The 19,203-nt window shown below is 40.8% G+C and overlaps 2 protein-coding genes across 3 annotated transcripts; both read left to right on the forward strand.

Moving 5' to 3' along the window:
* Positions 1-591: 591 nt before the first annotated feature.
* On the forward strand, positions 592-9,893 carry sfxn5b (sideroflexin 5b). Of its 2 annotated transcripts, XM_079556363.1 has the most exons (14): positions 597-969; positions 5,216-5,284; positions 5,353-5,430; positions 5,547-5,573; positions 5,667-5,721; positions 5,811-5,836; positions 5,955-6,008; positions 6,194-6,250; positions 6,346-6,411; positions 6,518-6,608; positions 6,704-6,819; positions 6,970-7,055; positions 7,366-7,483; positions 9,032-9,893. In XM_079556363.1, the coding sequence occupies exons 1-14, from the start codon at positions 913-915 to the stop codon at positions 9,107-9,109; spliced, it is 978 nt and encodes a 325-aa protein (XP_079412489.1). In that variant the 5' UTR covers positions 597-912; the 3' UTR covers positions 9,110-9,893. The 2 variants fall into 2 exon arrangements, with proteins under 2 accessions (XP_079412490.1, XP_079412489.1); XM_079556364.1 differs by lacking the exons at positions 5,667-5,721; positions 5,811-5,836; positions 5,955-6,008 and having other exon boundaries at positions 592-969.
* Positions 9,894-10,422: 529 nt separating this feature from the next.
* On the forward strand, positions 10,423-15,895 carry smyd5 (SMYD family member 5). The gene is made up of 13 exons (XM_079556812.1): positions 10,423-10,557; positions 11,849-11,957; positions 12,194-12,333; positions 12,987-13,108; positions 13,185-13,254; positions 13,356-13,460; positions 13,645-13,707; positions 13,935-14,005; positions 14,072-14,178; positions 14,319-14,375; positions 14,459-14,553; positions 14,949-15,019; positions 15,187-15,895. Exons 1-13 carry the CDS (start codon positions 10,465-10,467, stop codon positions 15,344-15,346), a joined length of 1,263 nt encoding a protein of 420 aa, XP_079412938.1. The 5' UTR covers positions 10,423-10,464; the 3' UTR covers positions 15,347-15,895.
* The last annotated feature ends 3,308 nt before the right edge of the window (positions 15,896-19,203 follow it).

The following is a 19,203-nucleotide window of genomic DNA, read 5'->3' on the forward strand; positions in this document are numbered from 1 at the left end:
GGTAGCTTCTATCGTGAGCTTTTTTGGAGCTATATGACATGTGGGAGAGGCTGCGTATGTGGTCCGTTTGCGTGACAGAGCGCACGGACAAAGACCAGACGGGTATATAATAACTCGGCCAAGGTTAGGTAAGAACATATCTCAGTATGTAAACACGGTGGCCTATTCCTTTAATACAGACGTAGTGTTAGATTCTGTCCACTAGAGGGCACCCATAGCTCGTCCATAACTTCACAATTGGCTGTAGGCCATAGATCTACATAATAGGCTTATAACAATATCGAATTTAAAAGGAAGCGTTTGTCAAATACATACTGTAGCCCCAACGCACAATATGAAAGCCTAGTAATTAGGGCAATGGACAACTTAGCATTTTTTCTGCCTTTTTGTGTCATCATGTCATTAGAGGAGAACACATTCTCAACATCGCTCCACTGTACACTGTCACACTAAGGCCAGGCTGTTTATGACGTTTCCTCTTCTGCCCTCCTGCACTGTAGGATGCGTGCGTCCATGCTGTGCGGGAGGTGATCATTTATATCTTATGTTATTGTGCCGCCTCGCTCTCATCCACCTGAGCAGCATCACTGTGCGAGCATCTTCCTCCAGGCCACACCTCTTCGCGCACAAAGCCATGAATTAACGGACCAATCAACTCCTATCTCCCCCAAGATCAATCGGAACAGTTACGCAACAATGGACATAACCCTATCGATCCGTTGTGGAGACGGTGAGAAGCCCGAGCGTTTTGCCAACCATGCGTTTTGCTGGAAAAAATCGCAAACCCGAGGACTACACATCCCAGCTGACGTAGCGGCGCGTCGCTTCACTAGTTCCACAGTAGATGTTGTTGGCAGTAGTTAAAAACCCCGTGCATGCCTCGGTTCATTAATAAGTGAAGAGTTGGATGTCATGGCGGAATCCGCAGTGTGCCCTGCTTTCCAGCTGGGGAGACCTCGTTACGACCAGGTTAGTGCGCTCTCCTCCGTTAGTCAAGCGGTAATGGCATATATGGAAAGGTTTTGGAAGATGAAGCCCACCGCCCTGGACCGCCTTTGGTTCAGCTCTGAACGTGAAACTCTGCGCGGCTTTCTTCTTTGTCGTGGGGAGAAAATAAACAACTTGGTTACTTTCCTAAAAGTTGGGAGTGATTGGATTAGTTTGAATTTGCGGTGAACGCGCCCGATTTGTTTGTGCGCGTCGTGTCAATCTTATCCTTTGTTTCAGCAGCCACAAAGATTGTTTTTATTTGACTCATTTTAATTACTAAACTTCGGCTGCATTTTCGTCTCCACATATTAGCCATGATGCATTGCTGTCCATTATGTTGCCCATCACTTATTAATTTCACACTGGTCAGTTCGGGCGACCTTCACGTTATAGAGATGTCACATAGGCTGCAAAGCTACACATTAGTGAGACATGTGCCCGGTGCCTAGGGATGATTTACCTGGTCAAAGTCCATCATATTCTCCTTCTCTAAACATTAGGAAGATTTATGATTGCACAGACTGCTGGATGAAGTCACAAATAACAAAATGGTTACATAATAAATACATAGAATTAAACTAGTGAATGAAGCTTCAGGAACTACTTACACTCACATTTCATATCCTGTTAGAGCGCGGTTTTTGTATTTTGGTGAGCAAGAGCATAACAATTAAAAACAAATTAATCAATTAAAAATGGGAAGATAATGTCATTTCTTCAGGTAATTTATGTCTTCATTCTTGTTATCATGCCTATTGTACGTAAAGGTTTATCTTTGTAAATACAAAGAATATCAACGTGGACAGCCTAAGCTATGCCTCTTTAAAAAAAGAAAAACCTGTCAATTCATTGTGGAACAAATAGTCAACCTTCTTTAGCTTGCGATCCAAGTCTTTCCATGTGTAAACATAAATATGTCTCAGTCTTACATTCTGCAGTATGTTACCAGTTTGATACAACTGTCTGTTTTTTCATCTGAACCCCATAACTTTTCCTTTATCTGGGTGATTCAGAGGAATTTCATTACATTGTCTCTTTAACATTGGGATAGTGTGGTTGGCACGGCGGCCCCGTGCTTCACGGGGTTCGATCCTCGGCCGGCCGGGGTCTTGTGGAGTTTGCATGCTCTCCCCGTGTCTGCGTAGATTTCCTCCAGGTACTCCGGTTTCCTCTACCACTAAAAACATGTACAATAGGCCATGATGAATGAGAGTGTACGACAACAAATAGAAATTAGTCCATGGCTGCAAACCAGCATGGTGTGTTTACATGCATGAGTCCCATGTGTGTTCATTAACATGCTCTGTTACAACCAGAGTTAAGTCTCAACTTAACATGCATATAGCGCTTTTCCATCTGCATTAGGCACTCAAAGTGCTTAACATCAAGGAACCAATCACACATTCACACTGTCATTCATACACCAGTGGACACAGGTGAGTGAAGTTGCCCAAGAACAGTGTGCGCATGCAGGAGGCGGGATTCGAACTCCCAACCCTCCAATCATGAGAAGACCCGCGCTACCATCTGCGCCACTGTCGCAACACTACACAATAAACAAATTAATAAATTATGTGATTGTTTGTATAGCCCAATATCAGCACAGGAGGTGCCTCATTGGACTGCTCAAACATTAAAACAATGAAACAAAACAATAAACAAAACAATGTAAATAAAATGTCATGTTTTTCTTTTCTTCAAGCCATATTCTGCATCTACAAGTTTATACCGGATTGCGAATGGTTAAATCTCCTTTTCACTCAATACTCGATATTAAGACTTACCAATAGGAGTGAGTGGGAAAAGTGCATTTGAGCGCAGAGCTGGAGAAAGCCAAAACACACTAAATATTATTGCCCAGTCCTACTGTCTATCACTTTCCTCCAGGTAACCCAGATTCTTTCAATCTATTGCATCAGTGTGGTTTTAAATGAGCCGGTCTTTGAATCAGCACAAATCTAGGGGTGTTTGTCAATGCCTTCTCTTGTGCGCTCCCCTCTCGCCTGGCCTTGTTTTGTGCTCTTTGGGGAGCACAGGCTCATGCATAATTAACGCCGACTCCTCACATGGATCTCAGCACTCTGACAAAACAGCACTGCAGCACATATGGGCTGTCAGGGAATGAGACCCACAGTCAGAGTAAGATCTGTGCTAAACTATAGGGCTGCGAAATGTATCACAATCCAGTTTAAATACCACTTAAATGTCTCAAAACTATTCAGCCAAAACCATTAAACACTCAATAGGCTTTAATGCATAAAATCAAGCACACATTATTTGTATACTTTTAATTTAATTTAGTCTTCATTTCAATTCAGACTTTAGTTCTACATTTCCTGGCCCTCAGAGCAGATGACAATTTCTGTTAAATTCTAATTGAAGCTGCCATGCCTCTCGTGTACTTTCCCAAAAGACAGTCTCTTGGCTGGAGCTGGACGTGGGCCCTTCCAGGCTCATTGGCATGCATTGTTAGCTGCTGGCATGCTGAGGGGGACTCATACGAAGCGGTAAACAGGAAGGGTGCCTGCCTCTGAGCTAAAAAAAAAAGCAATGTTAGATCCTATTTGATAAGCCAAACAATATATATTACATTATATCGTTTTTATTTAGTAGTTTGTGAGCATACCCAAGCCTGCATTTAAAGGGACTACATGGAGTTTAAAAATGTTAAAATGATGTATTTCCTCCCCCTACATGTTCCGGCAATGTCATAAAGTGTAGAATGAGCCCAAACCTGTTCACCACAACTGCCTCTAAAATCCTGCACTCGAGCTTAAAGGAATAGGCCACCGTTTTTACATACTAAAATATGTTCTTACCTCACTTTAGACGTGCTAATATATCCCCGTCTGGTCTTTGTCCGTGCGCTCTGTCACGCAAACGGAGCACATACGCAGCCTCTCCCACATGTCACATAGCTCCGAAAAAGCTCACGATAGAAGCTACCAAGCTCTTCCACGTGTTCCCTATTTCAATAAAGTTACGTGAAGTGTTTTCATGCGAAGTATATTTACACAGAAATGTAACATGTCGATTTTATAAGCAAATAAAAAGGGGGACTATATTGTGAGGCGTAATGATACGAGGAGTAAAACGTCCGCGCAGTAACTCCTAAAGGTTTTTGACGGAAGTGAGCGGGGGAAGTCTTTAGGAGTTACTACGCGGACGCTGTGCTCCTCGTATCATTACGCCTCACAATATAGTCCCCCTTTTTATTTGCTTATAAAATCGACATGTTACATTTCTGTGTAAATATACTTCGCATGAAAACACTTCACGTAACTTTATTTAAATAGGGAACACGTGGAAGAGCTTGGTAGCTTCTATCGTGAGCTTTTTCGGAGCTATGTGACATGTGGGAGAGGCTGCGTATGTGCTCCGTTTGCCTGGCAGAGCGCACGGACAAAGACCAGACGGGGATATATTAACACGTCTAAAGTGAGGTAAGAACATATTTTAGTATGTAAAAACGGTGGCCTATTCCTTTAATATAGACGGTGCAGTTACATGTATGACCTGAGGTGGCAGTAGTGAGTTTAAAATGGCCAACTTGCATCTAGCCCCTTTAAATAGGCCACAGTTTTTCCATACAGTGATATGTTTTTACCTAAGCTTAGACGAGTTGATGCGTACCTGTCTGGTCTTTGTGCGTGTGCTCAGTCACGCAAATAGATCAAAGACGTAGTTGGCAATTAGCCTCTCCCAGCATATTCTTATACATTGTGAGGCGTAATAACACCTTAGGAGCGGACGTCGAAGTGCTCCTAAGGTGTTCTTACGCCTTGCAATATAGTACCCCTTTTTATCTGCTTAGAAAATTGATATGTTTAATTTTCTGTAACTAAACTTGGATCGTGTAACTACTCATGCAACCATATTTAAATAGGGAAAACATGAAAGAGCTTGGTCGCTTTTAACTTCACCCCGGTTTGAAGGAATAGGCTGGGAGAGGCTAAATGCTAACAACATCTTTGGTCTATTTGCGGGACTGAGCGCAGCGTAAAGGCCAGACAGTTACACATCAACTCGTCTAAGCTCAGGTAAGAACATATCTCAGAATGGAAAAACAGTGGAACAAAGGAAAATGGATTCTAAACAAGGAAAATGGATTCTATAATTGGCCCATGTCTTATAATTATGCAGCTTAAGTGTGCGACGATCAGTATAATACACAGTGAAATCTTCTAAAAAACAAACACAGTAATAATGTCTCACTGTTTTGAAGGGCTCATTTTTTGGCCGTCTCAGACACTTCATAGACGTCATAGATCCCACCACACTGCTTGTGTCTGAGGTAAATACACACATTGAGATTAGTGATAAACTGAATTTGTCGTGACCTTATGTCTTGTTTGAATATAGAAACAGCTAAAAGACAGCCTCAAACTCCTGGATGATTTTAAGAATGGTATTGTTCCACCTGGAGTGTCAGATGATAAGGTGAGTTACTGTGTAGTCTTTGCTTTGGGGAATCTTGTGCAGCATCACCGCTGCTCTACAGGGGGGGAGATGTAAAGCATATGATTAATCAGGTGTATGTGTGATGCCCCCTGCAGCTGTGGGAGGCGCAGAAGATCAAACAGGTAGGTCCTTCTACGCTTCATGTGAGCTGGGGCACACTCTCCATACACTGAGCTCCTGGCAGAATGAGGATGATGTCATGCTCTCTGCTACAGGCCATCATTCATCCTGACACAGGAGAGAAGATCTTCATGCCATTCCGTATGTCAGGTATGACCACACATGAAGATCTTCGAGCCGAGCAAGTCTGTCCATTTAGTCATTTTTTTTATCAACTGAGTCCATGTTTCACTGTGCAGGATATGTCCCATTTGGAACTCCAATAGTAAGTTCCAGACTCATGCATAGATTCCCATGAACATGCTCATATGTGCAGAATAGATGAAATGAGACTTTAGACTTATTTTGTGCAAAATAAGCTCTTGTTTCCTGGTTTCATCTAGGTCATAGGCCTTCTTCTGCCTAATCAGACTGTGCTGTCTACCATTATATGGCAGGTACTGTAACAAAGATGGGTTTGGTACGATCATTACATTTTTATTCATCCAGAGCATTAAGTCAGTGCAATTTTAGAATTTCAAAGCTTTCCATTGTCTGTGGAAAGTGGAAAACCTATTTGATAAATATTATTATTATAAATAATCATCATACTGAAAAGAAATCCTTTTCTCCTTTTATGTAGTGGCTGAACCAAAGTCACAACGCCTGTGTAAACTATTCAAATCGCAATGCTACAAAGGTAGGGACCTCGGATCAGCGTGAAGGTGTTACATTAGTAGTCTGTTATCACTTCTAGATAATCATTGAAATTATTCTGTTGTCATTGTTTCTTAGCCTACGCCAACATCCAAATTTCTTCAAGGCTATGTCGGGGCTGTTACCAGTGCGGTCTCCATTGCGGTGAGTTCCGCACAACCACCTGGTCACATTGTGAAGCAAAACAAAAAGACCCTACAAAGGAACTGAGATGACCAAACATACTTATTGTTTTATCTTTATAATGAAGGTGGGACTAAATGTTTTGATCGAGAAGGCCCATAGACTCAACCCTGCTACTAGAATGATCATTCAGAGGCTGGTACCATTCCCAGCTGTAGGTGCGTTTTCAAAGGACCCCATTTACATATGGCTTTTTGTTTTGTCACCTGCTTTTCAGTTCAGTTGTTTGTAATAAATTTGTGCCTGTCCTCAGCAAGTGCAAACATCTGTAACGTGGGACTGATGAGGCACAATGAGCTGTCTGAAGGTATTGATGTCCTGGACAGTAACGGCAATGTGGTGGGATCGTCCAGAATTGCTGCTAAACATGTAAGACGCTTTTGTGCATACTCAGCTCACTTTGTATTGCACTTAATATGTTCAGTCAATCCAATTCTTATTCTATTCTGTACATGGGAAAATGAAATCTGTCTTGTGACTTGAAGCATGTTTTGCTCCTTTTCTCATTTCGATCCACAGGCGATTATGGAGACGGCCTTCACACGTGTAGTGCTGCCGATGCCCATCTTTGTCCTGCCTCCCATCATCATGTCCTACCTTGAGAGGTCCGGTGCATTTGCATGTTTTAATTATATTTTTTTTATTGAAGTGAGTATGGAGAAGTGGGTATAAAACTGTTAGAGACAACAACATGCAACTTGTTATTGTGTGTGTGCTGAAACATGCATGATTATCATGCATGCAAGAGTTCCTTTTCTGTGTGTCTTTTTTAAATTAGCTTTCAACATTTTAGGACTTAACTCAAATTCTTGACTAAAATAGATAGAATAGATTTGATCTAACATTTGGTGGAAATCAGCTCAGCTCAAAAATAGTTTCCACACATTTGCTTTGCTTTGTTATTGACATATCTAGGCTGCGATTCCTTCAGAAGAACCGGAGATTGATGCTGCCCATCCACAGTGTTGTGTGCCTGGTTACCTTTGGCCTGTCTTTGCCTGTGGCCATCAGCCTATTTCCACAGATGTCTCAGGTACGGTATGCAGCAGATAAACAGACCGAGTGTTCAAGGCCAGATGGGGTTATGGGAGCAGCTGGGACGACATTCACATTATACATAGACCACTAAACATGCACAAATTCTGCCCATAAGCCTGGGTTCACCACTTCACCCCTTTATGCCATATGGCTCTTACTAGTTACTCATAATTATGTCAAAGACAGTCAAAGGCAACATTGCTAGGCTTGCATCTATTTTACTCCATCTCAAAAGATTAGGTTCGTGTGACATTGTAACATAAGAATTTGCATTGCACAACTGTCAAATTGCAGACGATCTGGTTTACGTGTGATATCCTAGTATTTACTAGTCTAGACCTATCCATATGAAACAAAAACTGGAATTATGTTCAACGTCTTCTCTATCAGCATACATGAACTATGTGTGCTTTGTGTGTGTGTTTTTTTCTCACATAGTCTTAAAAAGTCGTGCAATTATATCATTCATACACAGGCAAAGGTTTTTAAAGCCCTAGATCAGGGGTGTATGGATTTAATCTGGCGCTGTAGAGGATAAATTCCAGAGTATGTAAAAAAAAAGAAAAGTAAGTCTCTAGCCCATTCCTGTGCGGAGTTTTGAATCTTTAAACAATAATCAGAATGTTCATTCCAGCCACTAGGGGGCAGCCTAGAGTTTAAAAAAAGAAATATTTTCAAATGTGTCCGGCAGAGGACACTGATATAATAAGAGATCAGGATATGAACGACACATTATAGCCACGTGGTAAATGGACTTCCCCAGGGCGGGTGTGGCTTCAATAACAGCTTACCACCACCACCAAGTGTAAAATGAATTAATACTTACAACTATGTAGTGTAAGTACAAGTGTAAGCTGTTGTCATTGATTAGGGCAGGTTACGGTCAAGTTGGGGCTTTGACCAAATCACAGCTCTTATTATAATTCATTTATTGGAAAAATGTTCTCTATAGTATTTTCCTGTTTATATTATATGCAGCCCGTGACCTGCCATGGGAGCTGAATTTCGGACCATGACCCAAAATGAGTTAGACACCCCTGCCCTAGATGAATATGGACATTGTTTTAACCCAGTCCCTTCTATTAGGCCATTTCTTTCAAAAATCGCTCATAGCTATATTTATAGAGTTCGGGAATGTGACGTCATATCGCTAAGCATTATGGGATTAGCAGCCATTGTAAACTAATGGAGATTTTAAAAGTTAAAATACTGGAGTTATTGTTCACATTAAAACACTTGGAGACCACAGTGTGTTAGATGTATTTACCAGCAGTATCTCAGTAGCTAACGGAGTCGTTCCACAGCTTTTTTCTCCACTTTTTATACTGTTTTTAGCTAATGTTAGTCTATGGAAATGTATGCTAACAGCTGCAAAGATGGCGGATCTCCATGGTAACTGTGGACATTCCCGAACTCTATGTCTGCCCACAATGGGGAATCATGAGACTAAATTCTAGAACATTGAAAATGCAACACTGTACTGTATGTCAAAAATAGTCTGAGTCATTTCTATTGCTTCTTTCACTTCCTCCATGTATTGCAGATCGAGGTGTCTCGCCTTGAGCCGGAGATTGCCATGGCAACTGATTGCAAGGTGGTGACCTACAACAAGGGTTTGTGATGGATGGCTGGAGTGTGAGAAGAAGACAAAACAGGACAGCGAGCAAAGATGAAAGCTAACAAATGGTGCTGGGGTTATTCTACTCTTTTAAACATGCTGTAGGCCTACTGTTTCAGAATGACAATATCTGGAGTATCTTATAGTTTCCCTGCATTTATTCCTATGTTATTATGTTGTAGTTTGATACTGAATATGGTCCAATTATTATTATGTTTTGTGTGTGTCGTCATTCATAAAAAAATGATCTACTCTCAGGCTCATATAGAGGTTGTACTATTCTCTATCATCGGCAAATAATGGAATTTCCCACTGCCCTAAACTTTTAAATACAGCACTGATTGATTGAGAGCAATATAATGGGTCTGCAATTCTACTTCAATTCACTATCAGGGTATTTTATGTAGATGCTTTACCAATTGAAAATAAATGGTTGTTTTTATTTTTTCAGTGTCAGACTGCTATATAGTAAAATAGAAATGATAGTGGTCTAAAAACTCTTTGAACCCACTGTACGCTGACAGGGCCACTACCAGTGCCACTACCAGTGCCATAATAACAACTGAAATAATGTTCTCATATCACTTCTCAGCCTTTTTTAAGAAAAGTACATAATTGTACTTTTTATTTTCTAATTTTTTCAAGTGAGCTACAACTAACTAATATCTAATATATTGTTGTGTTAATATCTACAATGAAAACCAGGGTGCAATATACATATGTCCTGTGGATGTACAATGCAAATACGTTAATGTAAAAATATTGATTAATAAAGTGAAGAAAGAAAACGGACAGTCGTGTTTGAACTGGAGATTTTATGGCACACATAAGTGCAAGCTATAACCCTAATAATGTGGATAGTAAGAATATTTGTTTTGTTTTTTAGCCATGTTTTCTATAAATGAAGAAAGGGAAAACACTACAGGCTGTGTATTGCTAATGATCATCCAATTATGCATATTATGATTAATTTTTTGTGTACAAATTATAATACATGTTTGTAACTTTTGCTAATTGTCTAAAGGAATCGTTTAATAAAGACTCAATTTATTTTCTGGCTTTTCCCCCCTTTTACCTTCTATAGAATAGAATATAAAAACTTTATTGTCTATCATGCAGGGATGGCAGAAATGTGCCTTTATTATATAATATATTAAAATACATAATACATCAAAGTACATTATAAAATCAGTTTTTAGTCATTTGTTGTACTCAGGAAAAACAAGGCTTCATGACTTCATAATCTGCTATTGTGAGTATGGTAGTTATACCAGTGTCCGGCAGGTGTCGTCGTTTTCTTTCTGTGGACAACGCAAGCGCGAGTCAGGGTTGAAAGGGAAAAGGTCGCGTAGTGAAACATGGCTGCCCCCATGGATGACATGTTTTCCCTCTGCGTGGACCCCGTTAAAGTTGCCAGCTGTGTGGAAATCAGATTTATCGACCGCATAAAGGTAAAGAGATGCCATGAAATATACGTCAGACCTTTCAGGGAAACGTGCGCTCGTGAGTGTCGGGAGGTTGCTTACTTATTCACATGTCATGGCTTCAGCCGCATCCTCCTCATCGTCCCCCTGTGCTGGCTGGGACATGTTGTACTAAACCTCTAACGAAATGCAGAAACTCACTGTTTTACTTAGTGACCTTTTGCCAAGTTACAGACATTTAACTTCATGCACGCGAACAGAAATGCAGAGTATACAAGACAAACCCCAGACTGTCATTACAGGCACGCTGGCAACCTGCCCTATAATGCAGTCGTTTCACAATTTAGCATCGGTGTTATCAATCAAACACATTTAAATAAGAACAACAATGATAATACTTTGATTGAAAAGCAGTGAAATTATGTCAGACCTCATTTCTATGCACTCAAAACGACACAGGGCGCATGGCCTGGAGTGAAGCAACTTAAATGGGGCTAATTGCCATATCTGATACTTACTATCCATCCATGCTGCATTCAATACTCTGTATCGAAGACTGAACACTGAAACAGATCACAAGGTGCAAGGGGAAAGTTCTTCCTGCCTACCTTATGACATGTGCTGGAACAAATTGTTTTGTGCTCTTGAGAAAGAGTTAAAGAGATACACCTAATACCATAGTCTCGTAGAAAAAGCTAAAGGCCTAAATATGGGTGATAGTTGGCTACTCTTTTGATCTATAATAATAATGGCTTACACTTGTACTACACTTTTCATTCCTGTGTTAAAGTCTGTCTAAGCACCACACTGTCATTTTTCATTCCCTCCATAGTTGGTGATGATACTGTAGTCTCAGCTGCCTCTGCAGAAGACTGACGGAAACGCAGCTGTCACATCCTAATGTGCATGTTTTTAGTGTTGGGGAAACCAGAGTACCTCAAGGAAACCTACGCAGGCAGACACGAGGAGAACATGCAAACACACAGAAAGGCCCCGTCTGGAGCCGCTGTGCCAACATGCCGCCCGAACGTCCTTTTGTCTATTTAAAATTTCCATTGTGCCTCACCAGCTCTGCATTGCTGAGCATGTATTAGAGAGGCAGAACTACTGCTCAGTAGTGTTAGTGGTTGCCTGGCAACAGCTCAAGGAGAGGTGCACAGACGACCAGTGATGCAACATTTCCATTAACTCTAACCACTTTTTACAGTCCTGCTTGATGTGGAATTATGTTATATGTCTGAAGAAAAGTTGACTCGCTCTATTTATTGTGGTCAGACTTTTATTGATTTACCTGCTGCACTTCTGTCCCTTTGTTTAGGGGAAAGGACTTTTTGCCAAAAAGAGCATTAAAAAGGGGGAGAACATTTTCACCGAGCGCCCTCTCGTTTCGGCTCAGTTCCTGTGGAATGCACTTTATAAATACAAAGGTTAGGTCACATTTCTTTACATCAAAACCATATGTTGGTGAATAAACACAGAATGTTGTTGCCTCAATAACTGATACATGTTCAGTATTGTATCGAAAGTGAATCAAGAACAATTTGGCTGATTGTTGTTTATTTAATTGTAAAATACAATAGTTCTATGAAAAAATAGATTTATACATTTTTCAAAGTTGTGTTGCCATAGTTCAGATTTAACGCCTCTTGTGTGACATCTTCAGCCTGTGAGTATTGCTTACGGGCACTGGAGACTGCAGAACAAAATGCAAGGAGACTCAGTGGAAATCCAGGCCTCAGCCTCCCACATCCTGAACTGTGTAAAGTGCGACTAGAGCTGCACCAGGCCTGTCCCCAGTGTCAGGTTGGTAAAAAAGACTTCAAGTATCAATAAAACTGTCCTACTATAGACCAAAAACAGTGGTCTCTGAAAAACGATAACATTACTTTGTGGTTAGAGGCCTTTGCTTTACCACTAGTGGCGAGCATCACTGTCATAAATCAATATGAAACATGTTTTTATTGAACTGGGAAGCTAATGTAGCGTTACATTACTATGTGTATATGTATATGTACATGTATATGTATATGTGTGTGTTTGTGAAGCTAAACGCAGTTTTTTCTTAATTCTTTAGGAACAGCCAAAATATACATACTATATTGCCTAAAACAGTATCGTAGACAAAGCTTCTTGAACTACAGAGCGTAGATGACGGTTGAAGTGTTTGGTGTTTCTCCTCTCATTTAAGAAACCGTCAGCAGCACTAGTGCTCTTAGTTTTGGCACCAGTGCTAGTTTTAACAATCCCATTGGAGGTTTATTCTCCTGTTGCTGTAACTAGAACTGTTGACAAAGCTTCTTGAATGAGAGGCGTTCAAAACTTAAACCACAGAGTACAGATGTTGGCTAAATAACCTTTCCTTAGAAGGAAAGCTGTACAACTGACAGCTTACACAATCATAGTAAAATAGTAAAAACGGACTAATCAAAGCGGGCTTTTTAAAAACATGCTTGCAGGTGATGTACTGTTGCAGTGAATGTCGTCAGGCTGCAGCTGAAAAGTATCACCGGGTTCTGTGTCTGGGGCCGTCTGAGGATAATCCGGATCACCCCATCAACAAACTCAAAGATGCCTGGAGGTGTGTGCTGTAACTGCATAATTCTGACTCTATTTGTACTGTAGTTTGATTGCCCTGTTTCTTTTTTTAATTTCAGGAGCATTCATTATCCCCCAGAAACCTCCAGCATCATGCTGATGGCCAAAATGGTTGCTGCTGTCAAACAGGTGAGCCTCATGACCACCAGAGTACCAACACATTAATGAACATAATATATGCTAAGTACTTGATAAGTCATCATGCCATTTGTTCTAATTGTATGAACCAGGCTAAAGACAAGGCACACTGGCAGAAGCTGTTCTCACACTTTTGCAGTCGGACGGCAAATGAAGAGGAGGAGATAGCCCACAAGCTTTTAGGAGAGCAGTTCAAAGTAAGTTTACCACATTCTGAGATAAATGTAAAAATAAACTTAGCTGACACATAATCTGTCTTCATTTTAAAAATACCTGACTCGGTCTTGCTGTGTAGTTATGCTCACATTCAGCTAGACACACTGCATTTGATCAGTTACCAATTAGACAACTGTTATAATCTGGATTTGCTTTGATTTGCAGGGGCAGTTGGCCTTGTTACATAGTCTTTTTACATCAGCACTTTTTGATGAGCATCTCAGTCGGGTGAGTGTGTGCTTGCCATTTGCAGATCATACCATCTTATACCACGCCACTTTCTGAAAAAACAGCCTGCATTTTACAGTCGAGTTGTTAGTCTAGTAAAACGTGCAAAGTTACACATTTTAAGCTGCTCTCAACGGGATGTAACCTTTAACCTCAGAATCAACATGGCTCGATGGAATTACATATTATGCCATATGGATCAATAAGACGTTCTCTCTCTTTCACAGTGGTTTGTTCCTGAAGGATTCCGCTCGATGTTTGCTCTGGTAGGGACTAACGGGCAAGGCATTGGCACTAGGTAAGCAACAACTCCAGTTATGACCTTGAAAACAAACTAGATTTAATAAGTCACTTTTTCATTTAGTTCATTGAGTCAATGGGTTCATGCCTGTGATGCACTTGAGCTTCCTGTCCAGCAGAGGGAGCAGCTGGACTCTTTTATCGACCAGCTGTACAAGGACATCGAGAAAGGTCACACTTTTATCTCCGTTGTGCAGTAGTTGAGTGCATTAAAGCTCTTTGTTACAGTTGAATATAGTTGATGTGCCGTGTTGGAGTTGATGCTTGTGTCAATGATCATCCGTTTGCATTCCCCCCATTTCTTCCAATAGAAACTGGAGACTTTCTGAATTGTGAAGGCTCTGGGCTGTTTACACTTCAAAGCACGTGTAAGTGAACATATCCGCTTGTATCAGTCTGCTAGTTATTAATTTATCCTCTTAGTATGGATATTGATGTCATCTATTTGTAGGTAACCATAGCTGCATACCCAACGCTGAGGCTTCATTCCCAGATAACAACTTCCTGCTTCATCTCAGTGCCCTGTGTGACATCAGCCCTGGAGAGGTCAGCTGATACGCCTGTGTTGGGGGCGGTAAATTCAGGCCTTAAGCTGCAGTGGGCTGGAACATCCCTCTCTCTGTGCGCTCCCTTGTCACACAGCATTACAGAGCTGAGACTGTGAGGATTGGAGTGGGTTTGTGGAGCCGTCACAAAGATTGAGAAGCCTTGCATCTGCATGGCACAGTAATGTCACAGCAGCCACAGCTACGCTCGTCTTTGAATTCTGGCTACGACAGGAGCACTTTGTGTACAATTTTACCAGCTGAACCATGGGGGACATAGCCAATGCCTGCCCCGGGTGTCTCAATACAAACTGATCTATTTGTGCCGTTAGAAATAGACTGAAGTAACTTATCGGAAAAGTTCCTTTCAAGATGTTGTTTTTCTTCCATTTGTAGGAGATCTGCATCAGTTATCTGGACTGCTGTCAGCGTGACCGAAGCCGCCACAGCAGACACAAAATTCTAAGGTAATTATCAAACAGTGGAAGTGGACTTAATCATTCAAACGATTCCAGTCCAAAACACCATCAACATTACAACAATAAAAAATACCTTTATTTAACCAGGATAGTCTCACAGATGAATAATGCACAAATGCACAACAATATGACTAAAATAGCTCTTTGCCCTCCAGGGAGAACTACCTGTTTTCTTGCTCGTGTCCAAAGTGTGTGTCCCAGATGGAGGAGCAGGACGTAACATCAGAGGAGGAGGAGGAAGAGGAGGAAGAGGAAGTGGAGGCAGAAGGTGAAACAGAGGGGGACGAGATGGAAGATGAAATGACGGACGTCTGATCAAAGACTGGTCCGAGTTTACCAAAACAACCATCCCTGTACGAGTCTACCAAACTGATGTATGGATATACTGTTATTGTATTACTAGAGTCATGGGATTTAATGGCATGTTTAATCAGTCAGTTGTAGCACTATAAATTTCTCTTATTGTGCTGTTGCATCCATAAACATCAACTATGACGAGCAGAGTTATGAAATAATGGTGTAATTAATCACTAAATCCAGTTGTTTTAGTCCGTCTAACAGTTTATGTGCATTAGTGATCCGATTCATCATCTCCCAATGGGGCAATAGATTATGAACTTTACTGCTCCACGAGGTGCCATTGTTCAATATCCGGGAAGCACTGTTGTACTAGTAATGTAAGCTACAGCCCGCTGTCAGACCTACCTTATGTGTTATGAGCAGCCATTCCTATTGGAGAATATATTTGCCCATTTAATTTCACTCTAAAAGAACATCATTTATTCACACGTCTATACACAGTTGTGCTCAAAAGTTTGCATACCCTGACCGATCTTTTTGGGCCATTTTTCAGAGAATATGAATGTTAACACAAAGGTTTTTTCCCCTCATAGTTAGTGGTTGTGTGAACCCATTTATGAAACAACTGAGTTTACTCGTTTTAAATCATAATGTCAAAAGAAACTACCAAAATGACCCTGATCAAAGGTTTAGTAAAGTAACATGCTGCATTCATCCTGAAATAAGTTTTGACCAAGTCCCCTGTAGCTCCCCAAAACATCAGTGATCCACCTCTGTTTCACTGTAGGAATGATGCTCTGTTCATGACAGGCCTCCCCTCCACATGTAACGTTTATTGTTAAGACCAAAAAGTTCCATTTTGGTTTTATCATTCCCAATTACATTGTTTCAGAAATGCTGAGGCTTGTCTCTGTACTGTTTGGTATTGTAAGCTGATACTTTGAGGCGTTTGTGAAGTAATGGCTGTCTTCTGAAGATTTGGCCATGTAGCTCATTTTTCAAGTGCCTCCTTATTTTGCATCTTGAAACAGCTACACCACTTTTTCTCGAGAGTCCTGTATTTCAGCTGAAGTTATCTCTTGGTTTTTCTTTGCTTCATAATTTTCCTGCTAGTTTTTAGCTGAAATTGTGTTTTACCTGGTTTGGTTTCAACAACTAATGATTGATGCTCTCAGTACCTTGGATATCTTTTTTTTTTTTTTTGTAACCCTTTACCATTTTATACTACCTTTTCTTGCAGATCCTCTGACAATTCTTTTGCTTTCCTCATGACTCAGAAACCAGAAACGCCAGTGCAGCACTGGATGAAAGATGCAAGGGTCTGTCAGGAGCCCAAAAAACTCACTGACCTTTTTTACACACACAGTAATTACAAACACAGGTGAGAATGCTTACCTTTTTAGTAGCCATTCAAATTCAGGCCAAGATCACCAGGGTATGTAAACTTTTGATCACACAAGCTTCACACAAGCACTAACCATTCATATTCTCTAAAAAAAAAAATGTAATTAAAAATAAATGAACAAATATTGAAAGAAAGGAAAGTAGCCACAGTGTGAACCCCTCCCATAACTGTAGAATACGTGTGTTGCCTCACAAAGTGATTAAGCAAAAGGTAATTGGTTCTCAGGTTATGCAGCTCCACCCCTATGAAGTTTGATGCAGGGAGCGGCGTGTTATTTACACTCTGTTGTAATTACCATTATTATCGTTGTCGTCCAGGAGGAATCAACCTGCAAAAATATGAGAAGCTTTTCACTCAATGATCTATGAGGTTACGCTAAACCTTACTTAATGCGTTCGAGAGACCTTGAGCTGAAAATTGCATTGTCAGTAACAGTTTGCCCTTTTGTTGAGGACTTAACTGGCAGCACGCATTCAGCTTGTGCACCAAATAGCACTGATGTAATACTTGTTTTACCATTGAACATTAACGCAAAAATCTTTCTTCAAATTTGAATGCTTTTAAGACGTTGAGTTTTCACAAATCATTGCTTTTTACAGCCCGTGCTCAGGTCAGCTATCTTGCTGCAGGGGCCGTTAATGCTAGATACTTTTTCACTCATTTAAAAGGTCGGCCTACACTACTTACCAAATGCTAAATGAAAACACGACCAAGACAATCTTTGGAATTGGAATGGAATAGTTTAATCTTTGGTAAAACTTGCACTGTTCCCTTTGTGCCCCTTTTGAAAATCGTCATAGCAATAACACTTTTCTGTTGGACATGCCTTCATTTGAACACGTTTTTTTCCCCTAGTAGCTTGATCCTTTTTTCTGCTCTTACCCATTGCCCTAGTTTGTTTATTCAAGTTATCCATGCAATATAATTACAGCACTTAGCAAAGTGTTAATTCAACCAGGATACGCAGATCCCAAGAGTAATAAGGACAGATTACGTACATGAAAGGATTGACACCTGGGGCTCAGTGAGGCAGGGGCCTAAACCTCTGGACACGACTTCAGTCAAGAGTGTCCCACATGCCTCTGTAAAGCCTGGCCAGAAATGCTGCGGGAACAGTTGAATTGGGGATCATGGGCTTCCGTGCTCTCAGTGGGCGAACAGTTGAGGAAGGCTGTCACTCAGGCCATATGCCACGACTGTTTCAAGTTGGGGGGGAAAGTACAGGCAAGGTCAAGAGAGCTCCGGTGACAGAGAGCATTGTGATTCGCCTAATTCTAAAGGGATGTGGATGTGGAAGATGTATTCATATCAATAAAAGTCCATTTGAATCGGTTTTAAAGTAATAGTCTGTGAGATTGTGATTGAGAGAGACATTTCACAAGTAAACAATTACAGAGCTCCCTCCCCCTTCCCCCCCTGATTGGACCTCTCAGGCCGGTTCACAGGAAAGCTCGTCTCATTGGTTGTAGTTATGGCACTGGGGGTTCTGATTGGTTAAGATCAGCAAAGGGAGGGACTTGAGTTAGCAGACCACGGTGGTCAATTATACGCAATCTAAGTTGAGACTATCACGTAAAGTCTGTCATGCAATGTAATACAACAATCTCAATAAAATCATCATGGATATCATTAGGTCTCATGTTCTTTTTCTTTTGAAGTTATAAAAATTATAAAATTATTTTGACGCTTTTTGTATTCAATCTACTTAAAGGAATAGGCCACCGTTTTTACATACTGAGATATGTTCTTACTGTAGCTTTGATGAGTTCTTTAGGACCTGTCTGGTCTTCCCCCGTGCCTTCAGTCACGTAAACGCGGCACAGACGGTGCTAGCATTTAGCCTCTCCCCCTCTCCACTATAGCTCCAAAACAGGTCAAGATAGAAGCTACCAAGCTCTCCACGTTTTCCCTATTTAAATATGGTTACGTGAAGTGTTCCACTACAAAGTATAATTACACAAAATTAAACAATGTGGATTTTCTAGGCAGATAAAAGGGGGAACTATATTGTAAGGCGTAATAATACCAGGAGTAGTTTGGCATCCGCACAGTAAAGTGAAGATTACTGCGCATTAAAGTGAAGATTACTGCGCGGATTTCGAACTACTCCTGGTATTATTTCGCTTTACATTATAGTTCCCACTTTTATCCGCTTAGAAAATCCACATTGTTTAATTTTGTGTAATTATACTTTGTAGTGTAACACTTCACGTAACCATATTTAAATAGGGAAAACGTGGAAGTGCTTGGTAGCTTCTATCTTGACCTGTTTTGGAGCTATAGTGGAGAGGGGGAGAGGCTAAATGCTAACGCCGTCTGCGCTGTGTTCACGTGATTGAAGGCACGGGGGAAGACCAGACAGGTCCTAAAGAACTCGTCAAAGCTAAGGTAAGAACACATCTCAGCATGTAAAAACGGTGGCCTATTCCTTTAAAATTAGATGATTTGGTGGAAAAAATGTATTCAA

This window comes from Gobius niger (genome assembly GCF_951799975.1).
Source record: "Gobius niger genome assembly, chromosome: 5".
Taxonomy (NCBI): Eukaryota; Metazoa; Chordata; class Actinopteri; order Gobiiformes; family Gobiidae; genus Gobius; species Gobius niger.

Coding starts and splice junctions, on each gene's coding strand:
- sfxn5b (XM_079556363.1), top strand. CDS start 913: ATGGCGGAATCCGCAGTGTGCCCTGCTTTCCAGCTGGGGAGACCTCGT. Junction 5,285..5,352: donor CCACACTGCTTGTGTCTGAG/GTAAATACACAC, acceptor GTTTGAATATAG/AAACAGCTAAAAGACAGCCT. Junction 7,484..9,031: donor TATTTCCACAGATGTCTCAG/GTACGGTATGCA, acceptor CATGTATTGCAG/ATCGAGGTGTCTCGCCTTGA.
- smyd5 (XM_079556812.1), top strand. CDS start 10,465: ATGGCTGCCCCCATGGATGACATGTTTTCCCTCTGCGTGGACCCCGTT. Junction 11,958..12,193: donor TGCACTTTATAAATACAAAG/GTTAGGTCACAT, acceptor TGACATCTTCAG/CCTGTGAGTATTGCTTACGG. Junction 13,461..13,644: donor TTTTAGGAGAGCAGTTCAAA/GTAAGTTTACCA, acceptor TTTGATTTGCAG/GGGCAGTTGGCCTTGTTACA.